Here is a 12773-nt window from a genome sequence, read left to right as displayed (position 1 = left end):
ATGCCATTTAATAAACACCTGATAGAATAGTTCAAGAATTTTGTGATGACATGCTGTCAGTAAATTTTGCAAGTTGGTGCTTTCCTGACCACAAAGAAAAGATTCCATTAAAACTTGGTAACCTGGGGTATGTTAAATCGCTAGATTTAATTGCCTTCCTTTTCAAAGCTGTGTTAAGGTCTCGTAATGAACCACTGATTGCACATTTTCAAGTGTCGAGATAGCGAACTGGCATGTCTTTTAAATTAGAATCTTCAATTTCTTTGGTTACCTGCAAGAATTCCATAGGTCTTTGCTGCTCCTCCCATGAGATTGCAATCTGCCCATCCCGCCCTTCAGTCTGTGCTGTGATGGGACTTACTTGGCCCAGTAGGCTGTATTGGGTGTGCTAATGTCAGTTCCAGGCTTGGCCTTTAAGAGACATTGCTTGCCGCTCCCTGCTGTCTTGGAGCCCCATCTAGAAAGTAGCCCAGGTCAGTCTGGAGGAAAATGAGAGACCATGAGAAACAGGTGAGCAATTTCAACAGACGCTGCCCTGAACTACTTGTCCTGAGCTGCACAAAGTGTATGTGGCTATTGGTGTGTGGCTGCTGACCCTAGGACACACAGATGTGGGAGCATGAACAGACTACTATGGTCAGACAGGACAGAATAAATAGCTGTCTTTACAGGATGAGTGGATTTTTAGGTTTTTAGGCACCAAAGTATGGCACCTGTCTCTTGCTGGGATGGAGTCTGATCACCGCCCTGCAGTGAGAGGTACCAGAAGAGTCTGCTGGTGGCCTTCCTCGTTCTGAATAATCTTTGCTGTCCATAGTATTCTGTGCATAGAAGAGAGTCAAAGTAACATTATAGGTGACTTGGGAATGGGCCCGCTAATCACTTCACCTTAGTTTCTTTCCTTGTTCTGCCAAGATAAAGGGAAATTGAGTTAGCATGCAATCGAAATCTGATTGCAGTTATAAACAGAAAGTATGTGCATGCTTTGAAAATGTCCTAATTTTCTGCAGTAAGCAAATGTCAATGCTGCCCATGTGTTTTCTTCAGTGGGGAGGTCCTCCCACAATAGTCAGTAAACAATGAACACTGTTTATGAAGAACCAAAGCTTCTGTCTTATTCTTTTTCCTCTTTTTTAAAAAAAAACTTTTATTATTTTTAAAAACAATCTTTCTCATTTTATATACCAATTCCAGTTCCCTCTTTCTTTTCTCCGGTTCCCCACACCTTCCACCCACCCCACCCCACATCCACTCCTCAGAGAGGGTAAGGCTTCCCATGGGATTCAACAAAGTCTGGCACATCCCTTTGAGGCAAGATTAAGGCCCTCCCCACCATGTCTAGGCTGAGCAAGGTATCCCGCCCAAGAGAATGGGCTCCAGAAAGCCAGTTCATGTACTAGGGAGAAATCCTGGTCCCACTGCCAGTGGTCCCAGAGACTGCCCCAGCCACAAAACTGTCACCCACATTCAGAGGACCTAATTTGGGCCTATGCAAGTTTCCCCACTGTCAATTCAGAGTCAGTGAGCTCCCACTAGCTCAGGTCAGCTGTTACTGTGGAGATCCCTATCATGGTCTTGACCCCTTTGCTCATATTATTTCTTCCTCCTCTCTTCAACTGGACTCTGGGAGCTCAGCCCCCTGCTAGCTGTGGATCTCCGCATCTATTTCCATCCGTTTCTGGATGCAGTTTCTATGGTGACAATCAAGGTAGTCATCAAGCGAACTAAATGGGAAAAGATCTTCACCAACCCCACATTGGGCAGAGGACGGATCTCCAAAATGTATAAAGTACTCAAGAAACTAGACATCAAAATACCAAATAATCCAGTTAGAAAATGGGATACAGATCTAAACAGAGAATTCTCAAGAGAAGAATTTCAAATGGCCAAAAACACTAAGGAATTGCTCAGCATCCTTAGCCATCAAGGAAATACAAATCAAAATGACCCTGAGATACCATCTTATACCTGTCAGAATGGCTAAGATCAAAAAACCAATGATAGCTCATGCCTGAGAGGATGTGGAGTAAGGGGCACACTCATCCATTGCTGGTGGAAATGCAAACTTGTACAATCACTTTGAAAATCAGTATGGCAGTTTCTCAGAAAATCGGAAATCAATCTACCTCAAAACCCAGCAATACCACTCTTGGGCATATACCCAAAGGATGTGCACACATCCCACCAGGACATTTGCTCCACTCTTTTTTCTCTCCCATTAGGGAGAAACTCAGAACTTGGCTCCTCCACCCCACTGAGCCTAGTCTCAAACCACTTTTGTAATCCATCAAGTTAGATAACAGGTCTAAATTAATTATGGCACACCACATACATGTATTCCATTTTGATTTGTTTTCCAGAGTAAGAGATGGTGTGGAAAGTCTGGATACTAAGTAAATTAGCAAGCCCAAGGACCACCAATAGGAACCTTCTTCAGCTCTCTCCTCTCCTGGTATCTGAGTTCCCTACTGTTCTGTGAAACGTATTTTTCTTCTGCATATCATTCTTCCCCCTGATTCCCTATGCCTTCTCCTTTGGGCGTTACTCCCAAGTTATCTTGGGTTTTCCAGCTTCCTTCAGCAACCCCCTCTACAGCTTTGGCAGCCATTAATGCAAGCCTTTCCTTTTTCTGGTGAAAACATGCCTGAACTTCCCTTGTTCCTACATACACTCCAACGAGATAGGTGGGGAACAGGGGTCAGTAAGTCATTTGACTGTGTGGTCACCTTTCCCTATTCCTACTAACATGTTCAGTAGAGTACTCCTGAAGCAGTTACGCTACAGACCTCACACATGTCAAGGATGGTGGCACTATTCAAATTCTGGGGTGCACTGTCTTCATAAAGCTTCTTAGTGTACTTCTGTCTGAGTGGTCCCTCTTTGGACCAGCTGGAGGTAGTGACCAACACAAGACCAAGTTAGGAACATTTGCTGCAATCCATCTTCTTCTGAGGAACTCCCACAGACACCTTTTGGATGCAGGTTCTGAAAGTCCCTTTTATAGCTAATGGAGAAGGATTTCAGGACATGTTTCTTAAGCACTTCCCACAGCAGAATCCTTCAGTGGAACCAATCTTAATTAAGAAGTGATTTCAGCAACAGTGATAGTGCTATTAACTGTGGATCTTTACAGCTTGCATTGGGTTTTCTCAAAGTAACAGATTCACAGGGAGGCCTTTTCCTAGCAAAGCTTATGCAAGAGAACATCTGTTAAAGGTCATGACAAATATAATTTGAAAGTATTCACTGAAAGTGTTTCTAAGGAACCTGCTTAAACTAAGGAGATATATGACAATTTTTCTATTAATTGTTCACCCAAAATATATGAAACCTAAATTACGTTGTCCCTAATACTATTCTGTGGTCAAATTGGTCTTTGAATGCTCACTTAACACTATATATAAGGATGGTTGGCCATAAGTGCTCCCTAATTTTAGTCATGTGGTAATATTCTCAGACAAAGGTCCTATTTCTTTTTTTTCCAGGTGGATTTTTGTAAGAGATCTTATACAGACCCTTACACAAAACCTTTCCTACTTTTTCTTTGTGTTCTTAAAAGAAAACCCTCATGTATTATAGAATTGTGGAGATTTTCTCATAAATATATCACTGTAGTTTCCTACCAATTAATCCTGGTATTGTATATAGTATTTTATAAGCATTTATAACTGCGTATGTATATGTATGGTTGTGTATGCTTGCATATGTTTGAGAAGGAGGATGGGGTTTGGAGGATTTAAAAGAAAGTTATCCACTGTCCCAACTTTGGGGAGATTTTCCTGGTCCCGACAGAGTGAACAACCAACATATTGAGAAGGAAATTATTTGTAAGGAAGAAGCAAAATTCTGTTTTAATGTGGCCATTTGACTAAGGAGATTTGATACAAAACAAAAATAAATAAAAGTGAAGCAAGGTGCCAGTAATCACTCCTTGTACTTGTATTCATAGTGTGCCTCCTTCATCACAAGTCACTTGGTCATTGGAAATATGGGCATCTATAGTACCTGACGTGCTCTCTAAGTCTGTTAGAGGGGTCCCATGAGTGGTTGATTCATGGGAGATGGAACCATGCCTGGCGGCAGGAGCGCCCAGTAAGTATGGGCTGTTGCTGTGACTGTCCTAGTCCCTTCCAGGGACATTCTTGTGAAAATGGTGGAATTGGTTGGGGTAAGATACTGATGTTTTTCTCTCGGCTTTAGCAGCTCCACTGGTATTTATTTGTTGTCTGCTACAGGAGGGGACGTGGAAGAAATGAGGCAGGGTGGGATTGAAAGTGACTCCTCTGACACTGGAGAAAAGAGGAATTCGTTATACATTAAAACTATCTCGTAAGAGGAGCATTGTGTGGTGAGTTAATTTTTGAAGCAGCTGGATGACATACAGGGGGAGGACTCCATCAGAGTGTGGCACTACAGGGTCATGCGGAGAGCTTGATCATGGACACTGGCTACGGAGGAGAGAGCAACCTGGCGTGTTTAGGGCTCGGCCCACAATAAGCGTACCTGCAATGGATTGAGAAGACTTTGCGCTCTCAGTGAAGTGATGAGGCAACTGCTCACAACGCTTGCTTTAGTATTTCTCTCATATTCTTTGAAATGGGTGAAAATAGGAAGTTTTGATCTTCTAAATTAAAAAAAGGTAAACCTCAAGGTTTTACTATGGATAATTTATCTGTTTTCTTACCTTTGGAAGATGTATATGTATCATGGTGGAGATTGGGAACAATCCCAGCAGTTTGAGACCTTGCATCAGAGAAGAGTCAAGACTTACTGGTTGGAAAAGGGAGGTGGAACTTCACAGAAACTACTCTGTTTCTAGGAGAAGCATTGCTTAGAAATGTCATTCATTTGTCTGTGACTATAATATAAATAAATACACATACATAGATGTGTGTCTGTGTATACATTTACATGCATGTGTGCCCGTGTTTCCTATATGTGAGTAAACAATGCACACACAGAAGAGAACATAGACTATGTGCATTTCATACCATTTTCCTCAGGAAGCCTCATTCCAAGGTGATTAAACAATCTTAGTAACACTTGCTCCACAGGGAAAGTTGGTTGTAAGGCAGTGCAGCTCACATGACCTCACCCTGAACACTGTATAATATCTTCCAGATCCAGATTGTCTCCAAATCAACCCAGACCATGTTTGAAAGACCAGATGTTTCATACCCTTCTTCTTCCCCACCCCCTTCCTCTTTCAAGTGCCTGACATGCGATCCCTCTGCTCTGGATCAAGAGGGTCACTTGAAATGTTGCCAACATATCTGGTTTCTTGATATTATGATTATGGAGAAATTGATGCCATTTCCATTTCTAACTCTAAGATAAACAGAGGGAAGCAGGGGCTTGGAGACTCAGGTCATGGAAATGTAAGCTGCGTTTCTGGAGCCTACAGTTATGGCTACTTAAAAAGCCTTACCTGTGGCTATTAGGTTAAGATAGCTGCCACAGAGTGACTGTTGTTTTCTTAGAGGACCTTGATGAAATTCTCAAAGCCCAGCTATGATTTCTCCGAATATAGTCAATCCAGAGGACCTGTTTGCTTGGGCAATGAAAAAGAAAAATTAATCTGTCATATCCTTCTATTGACAATGGCCAGAATGTGTTGCTAAAATTATATGAAGTAAACAGCTTTAGAACTTGTGTGCTTATGAGAACCATGTGTTCTTAGGCACCAGTTGTTGATTCTGCAGGGAATTCCATCACACATAGCTGGTGAAATGGCGATGCACGACAGAACCGAACAATGCCACTCACAACTGGGGTTGCTTGTATCCTACACGTACTTTGCAGACTGAGGTCCAAATGATTGTGGCTTGTATGAGCTGATAATACACTGCCTTTCTCAAATGATTATTTTATGTTTAGCAATTTAGCTTTGATAGGTTGACAAGTGGCTAACAGTAGATAAAGTTACCCAACATGTTGATTTACAACCCTAATTTTAAATTTTTTTAAAAAAAGGCTGGAGTCAGTCTGATTCAATCCTTTCCTGATCCAGACAAAACCAAAAGGAGAAAAATGATTTTAAAAAATCTTTAAATGTGGCTGGTGACACTGTGGAACTAAATCACATTTTCTTTGACTCTTTTCGGATGATCGTTCTTCTTCTTCACAGTTTTCTGTTAATTCTGTCACATTTATACAATACAATTACATCATTTTCTTAATAACTGGTGAAGCTAACTCTTATATCACTATTACATGTAATCACACAAATCGTAGTGTTCATATGAGTCGAAGGATCTGGCTTTCATTGTCTTAAGTGGCCAGTTCGCCTTAGCTGAGAAGGAGCTAACACCTAGGCCTCCCCACTTCACTCTTCCATTCCATCCTACACAGACCTGCATCCTGAGTACTATTAGATAACACATTCACACAGACCTGCATCCTGAGTATCCTTAGATAACACAGTCACATAGACCTGCATCCTGAGTATCATTAGATAACACATTCACACAGACCTGCATCCTGAGTATCCTTAGACAACACAGTCACACAGACCTACATCCTGAGTACCATTAGATAACACATTCACACAGACTGCATCCTGAGTATCCTTAGACAACACAGTCACACTGAGTATCCTTAGATAACACATTTGTTAAAATTTCTCCCCAGCGGTTCTCAAGAACGGAGAGCTGGGCAGAAACTAGCCTGTAAGACTTAGGTGTCTAAAAATAACAATCAACTTTTCTGTGAAAAGCAGGACTCTGCCCAGTTTGAGTGGTCTTTGCTGGGGACAAAGAGGAGGGAAGAAGTGTGATGAGGTCTTAGATTTCATGGAATCCCAACCATGAAGTAAAGGAGAGAGAGAAATTGATGGGGATTTAGAAAAAAATAGGGATCTTGAACTGAAATTCAAAGGAACTGGGAAGCCCAGGTCTTCTGACAATGTACATTAGAAGATGGGAGTGGACCTTAAAGAAGTCAGGGGTGGGTGGGTGTTTCTCTACAAAGTAGGATTAGTGTGTTTTCCATCATATAAGTTAGGCTTGACTCTCGAGAGGAGACTGACAGATTGCCAGACGTTGCAGTTAGGAGCAGTTCAGAAGAAATTCATCGCACATTTGTAAAACTACCGACAACGTTGTTGTATTGGGTTTCAGAACTGCATTCAGAACTGCATTCCAGATTACAACTCAGTCTGGCAGCGGGTACATCTACTGAACATGGAATGAGAGTGGAGATCACTAATGTCTTTTCTTAGAGTGCTATTGCACTTGCTTATCACGATTGAAGTTGGAGAAGAGAGTTGGAATAGAGAAATTCTTCCCCTATGATGTAAGATAGAGATCTTCAGTGATGCTTAAGTTCTGTAACCCAACTTGTGGAAATATAATTCAGTTCCATCATCATCATTACTACATGGGAGCATGTATCTTAGTGTTCTTATGAGTTCAAGGATCTCCTATTTAACATGTCATTTAGGCAAACATATTGTTGGGAGTTCATGGATGCAGCTTCTCTTTTATATACAGATGTTACTATCCAGCTGCAAGTATCTGGTCCTCTGGCTCATCCAGTGCCTCACCACACCCTCGATGTTCCCTATTGTAGAGGTGTCATAGCCCAAATTTGGTTATTCTGTACAAATAGTTTCCATCTAGTACAAAAACACACTTCTTTGATGAGGGCTGAGAGATACCCTTATCTATGGGTGCAAGGTTATGTATGCATTTAGACTACAGTTTGATATTATACCACTTTAGGAAAGTGGCTATAGTCTACTCTTAGCTAGCATTCATGACCTCTTAGCTGTTGATACTTGTTTGGTTTACAGTGCCAGGCTTAAATCTCTATCACTGGGCAGGTCTCAAGTCCAAGTAGACAGCTGCTCCTCACCCCTTATATAAAAGTACCACTATTGCGCCATCATAGCTGTCTTACCAGGCTGGTCATTGTCAAATCTAGATTTACAGTTGGCCAAGCCTGTTGACTGTTTTCTCCCTTGGCAGCCTTCATAACCCCTCTGGGTAGGTACTGTGACATGTAGTCCTCAGGGTGGAGGTGTCCAGGTAAGTTCTGGAATGTGCTGACCTTTTGATCATGAGCAAATTCTGAAAACTTTTTGGGTTTCAGTGAAATCATCTTTAAAGAACAGAGAATTAGCTGGGCAGTGGTGGTGGCGCACACCTTTCATGCCAGCGCTTGGAGGCAGAGGCAGGTGGATCTCTGTGAGTTTGAGGCCAACCTGGTCTACAGAGTGAGTTCCAGGACTGCCAGGACTACACAAAGAAACCCTCTCTTGTAAAAACACACACACACAAAAAAAAAAACACAAGAAAAGAAAAGAAAAGAAAAGAAAAGAAAAGAGAGAGAGAGAGAGAGAACAGTGCAGTAGTGCTGCCTGCTTCTTAAGTGTTTTATGCAGTTTTGTAAGATTTTAATTAATTCAAGAGTAAGAAAGAATACTGTTTCAGGTATTCAATAAATGTTTATAGTTGCTTTGATTGTATTTTCATGATATAAAATGATATTTTAATTGTAATTCCTAAACTCTTTCGCATATTTATTTGCTTTCCAGTCACTGCCCTTTGAACTTTCCCGGTATTTGAGGTATTCTGGGCACATAATGGGCAAAGACATAAATTCATGAGTTTTGTGCCTTTCAATGTTTGTAGTCTCTAGCAAGTTGTATTCGCTTCTTCTCCTTTCCTGACAAAAGCATGAGAACATAAAGTGTGCTGTGTACGGGCTTGCAGCTTCCATTTACATACCTGATGCCTTCGTTGGCTGAACAATGTGAAACTCATAAAAGATTTGTTTGAGAGTTACATCAACAAGAGTGTTAAGTGGAATTAAAAAGTGTGGCTTATTGAATTTTTAAAATTTTTTCAAATTCATAATAATAGATTCCCTTTTTTTTTCTCCCCCTTAACAGATGGGCTTAGGTCATGAGCAAGGATTTGGAGCCCCCTGTCTGAAATGCAAAGAGAACTGTGAAGGGTTTGAACTGCACTTCTGGAGGTGAGCTCTTGAAACCTACCGTAGTAGGTTGCGTGCACTCTGACAAGCTCTTGACCAGCTGCTTACTTGTGGGGCTTCTTTTTCTAAGAAGTTAGTAAAAGTGAGACTGTTCTACGTTCATGTCATGAAGTACGACAAAGTGGGTTGGAAGATAATGATCGTAGAAGGAGTTGCTTGATTTCTTACTCCCCACCACCCTCCACTGAATATGCCCTTTCTGAGTGGCAGAGGAGTTTGTGGTAATCCCTCTGAGGACTGCTAATTAACTTGATACTAATAGTCAACTCCACATGGTTCATGCCTGCCTTTGCAGGCCGATCAGTGTGCATCAGTTGTGGGCTCATATCCTCGTTGTCAGGAAGTAACACTAAGTTTGTTCTGAAAACCTTCTCTCGGGTCAATTTGTTACTGAGAAACTTCCAGGAACTTGAGCCTTTTAAAAGAAGTTGCCAATTTTTGAATGATGCTTATGTACCCAAAGGACAGAAGTACAGGATCAAGACTGATAACTTTGAATAGATCTTATTTGTAGCCTCTAAATCTAAAAATGGAAGCGTGCTCTTTCAAAGAACATCAGAGTTCTTCCACATGCCTGCTGGAAGTTAGAGGCAGCATAATATTGTCAAGAAAAATACAAATCAGTTATCAGTAGATAATGGTTGCCCTGTGGCAATGTTTTCTTTTTAAATACTGAGGATTGCACCCAGAGCCTCTTGTACGCAAAGCAAACATTCCCCCACTGAACTGTAGGCCCAGTCCATGTTGAACTGACTTCACTTAATGACTACCTCTATGCCTTGGGTTCTCAACATCCATTACAGCTGTATACAGCGTAAGCAGGAGAGGGACATAATAAAATCTGGCATATTTGTCTCCTTTAAAAGCTTGCATATTTAATAAGCTCCAGGAAATAGACAAAAATGTCTGAAAAAGCAATGGCAACAGAAACTTCACCATTTCCAGAAGTGATGCTTCTGTTCTTTATTTTTATTGTTTATTTTCAAAGAACTTACTTAGAATTTTCCACTGGGTTTGTAAATTCCAGTCTTAACATAGCTCTCGTGTCCGTAGAGACATACAAAGATAGTATCATTGAGCAGAAATAGTTTCTTAGTATTAGAGGTTATCTCCTTGTACTACTGAAAAGTCAGAAACACACATGCTCAGATCTCATCATGAAAGTCTCGTGTGTTCTAGCCACACACTTCTTCCAATTTCTGTCGGTGACTAATTGCTCTGTTGTTCGGTTTGGGGAAGAACAGCAAATGTTTGTTTGTTTTGTTCTTTCTGTTTATTGAACCCATGAGTGAGGAACCCAAAGATACCTGGGTGGATGACCATTTCACCTTACTGTCGGCACCACTTTCCTTTGTGACTACAGTTGATTTGTGGAGGGACACATCGCCCCCTGCTGGACACCGTGTTTTCAAACTTAATCCTGTCAGCTATGCAGTTCTGTAAACTGCTCATGAGATTTGTAAAGAAAGCTCCTTCCTAAGAGAGATTTCTTCCTCTGTAAACCAGGCTAGTTTAGAGTAACTTCTTTGTCTGGGCCATTTCTATCCTGCAGGTCGCTATCGTCTGATATTTTCAAATTCTTCAAACATTGGCCAGGCAAGAGCAGACCTTCATGGCATGAAAATCAATTTTTTACCTTTATTACACAGGCTGCTTTGATAAACTGGCCAGAGACTTAGAGTCCAAGCGTCATAAATATTAGAGGTTGGCCTCCAACCCATCTGGTGCTTGTATGGTCTACCAGATGATATTTCTTAGTAATGTTGTCATTCTCCTGGCAGGGGTCCAGACACATTTCTGTGGTATGATTTCTCATCGGTCCCCAGCTTCCGTAACTGGAAGACCAGAGGCAGATGCCATTGACCTATACTAGTTCCCAGTATTTTTTAAATGTATTTTAAAGTACTTATTTGTTTCTTTATTTATTTAAAGTATATGGGTATTTTGCCTGCATGTGTGTCTCTGTCCGCCACATGTGTGGCTAATGCCCTCAAAAGCAAAAAGAGGGTGTATGATCCTCAGAAACTGGGGTTGCAGACAATTGTTAGCATCCATGTGGATGCTGGGAACTGAACCTATGCCTTCTGGAAGAACAGCAACTGCTCTTAACCCCTGCGCCATCTCTCTAGCCCCTGTTTGATACAGTCGTAGCAAAATAGTCCAGACCAGGGGTCCTAAGTGCAAACAAAGATACTGTCTGCAAACCAGAGGCACGGTGTCCCCAGCCACTGAATCACCTTCATCGTCACTGTCAGTCCTGACATTTAGGATTCAGGTCTGTACCTCTTTTCGCAGCCTCCTCGTAGCCACAGAATGGAATGCTGACAATGGTTTGGTAGTACTACTGTGGACGTCTTCATTGTTTAAGAATCCTCTGTGCACATGGACCTATCCATTTCATCACCTTCTTTGACTTTTTTTGGCAGACTTCAGCGTCTGGCCCCTACTTGTTTATCCAGTCATTCTCCTTCTTCTGAGCATCATGTACTTCCAACTACTTATTCCATGTTATTTCGCCAAGTTCTATGAATTTCTTTCCACATATGTCCGTGCTTAGGGAAATACTACCTCCCAGCACTAGAAACAGAAATTCTTAGATCATGCACTGTTGCCCACTGTATTAGTTAGCTCCAGCTGCTATAACAAAACAGCACAGATCTGGTGGATTAAGTACAAATGTATTTCTCCAGCCATTGCGAAAGCTGTGGAAGTCTGTTAAGGGTCTGCTTTCTGGGTTGTAGGCGGTCGCTTTCTCACTATACATTCTCATGACCAGTGCATGTGCACACACATACATGGGACAGAGTCGTCCATGTGTTATGTATGCCCTCCAATCCTATCCAATTAGGACCCTTTCTCTATGACCTCATTGATCTCTGGTCCCCCCCCTCCCCGGAAGCTTTAACTTTAACCGGACCTCTGTTAGGCAGTGGGAGTTCAGCATATGAACTGGAGGGGGGCTATGTGATCTGTGGCCCTCCCTCCTCCTGTGTTTCCACACATTCCCAAGTTAGAGATCATTTCTTCTGAATACTGCGGTGTATTCAGGCTTCACTCATAAGCCTCTAGCTAGTGCCTTGTTTTGTTTCATTGCTAAGGACAGGGGAGCCCCCCTTATATGGTCAGCCTCTTGGCACAACACAGAGTGCCGCAGGTGATGCATGGATCCGAGAGGTGAATGGAAGTTGAGAATGAGTCACAAAAGTTATAGCAAACTAAATGTAAATATTTGTACTTATAGAGGTTTGTCAACTTTATTTAAATAGCAAAACTTAAAAAATGTTATAATGACTTGTTGGTGTCAATGAGTTTATATATATAATTTATGAACCCTTTCTGTATGCCACAAATGTGGTGGTTTTCTTTTCTGTGTAACTGATTACCACAAATTGCGTATGCAAAAACACCACCTATGAGTTAACTGAGCCTTGGTTCTTATACTTACAGGGAGAAGGGACAGCATAGCTATTCTGTTTCTTGACATCTCAGAAGGCCACTATCAAAGTCTTGGTGTGTTTTGTTTGGTTTTGTTTTGTTTGTATCAAATTACTCAGTCCTGCTGTTTGTAGAATTTGATTTTTGCTGTTGTTGGACAACTGAAGTCCCTATTTCCTTGTTACCTTTCAGATGAGGTTGCTGTCACCTGTGGAAGCCACAAACATACCTTGTCTTACAGTTCTTTGCATTTCCAATCAACAGTGCTTAGAAGCACCCTTGTCTCTCTGATTCTGTTTCCGTTCCTTTTGAAGGGCTTGAGTGATCAGATTCTCAGAGTA

At 41.5% G+C, this 12773-nt stretch overlaps 1 protein-coding gene across 1 annotated transcript in view; it reads left to right on the top strand.

The window, feature by feature from the left end:
- Tes (testin LIM domain protein) overlaps nucleotides 1-12773 on the top strand; it is a 39910-nt gene that overhangs the window by 11402 nt on the left and 15735 nt on the right. Inside the window, exon 2 of the mRNA XM_057774807.1 lies at nucleotides 8894-8979. Coding sequence (XP_057630790.1) covers nucleotides 8894-8979 — 86 coding nt within the window. The remainder of the gene's footprint in view (nucleotides 1-8893; nucleotides 8980-12773) is intronic.

This window comes from Chionomys nivalis, chromosome 1 (genome assembly GCF_950005125.1).
Source record: "Chionomys nivalis chromosome 1, mChiNiv1.1, whole genome shotgun sequence".
NCBI classification, from domain to species: Eukaryota; Metazoa; Chordata; class Mammalia; order Rodentia; family Cricetidae; genus Chionomys; species Chionomys nivalis.
The sequence above is the reverse complement of the archived record's forward strand: the minus strand, read 5'-3'. Positions and strand labels throughout refer to the sequence as shown.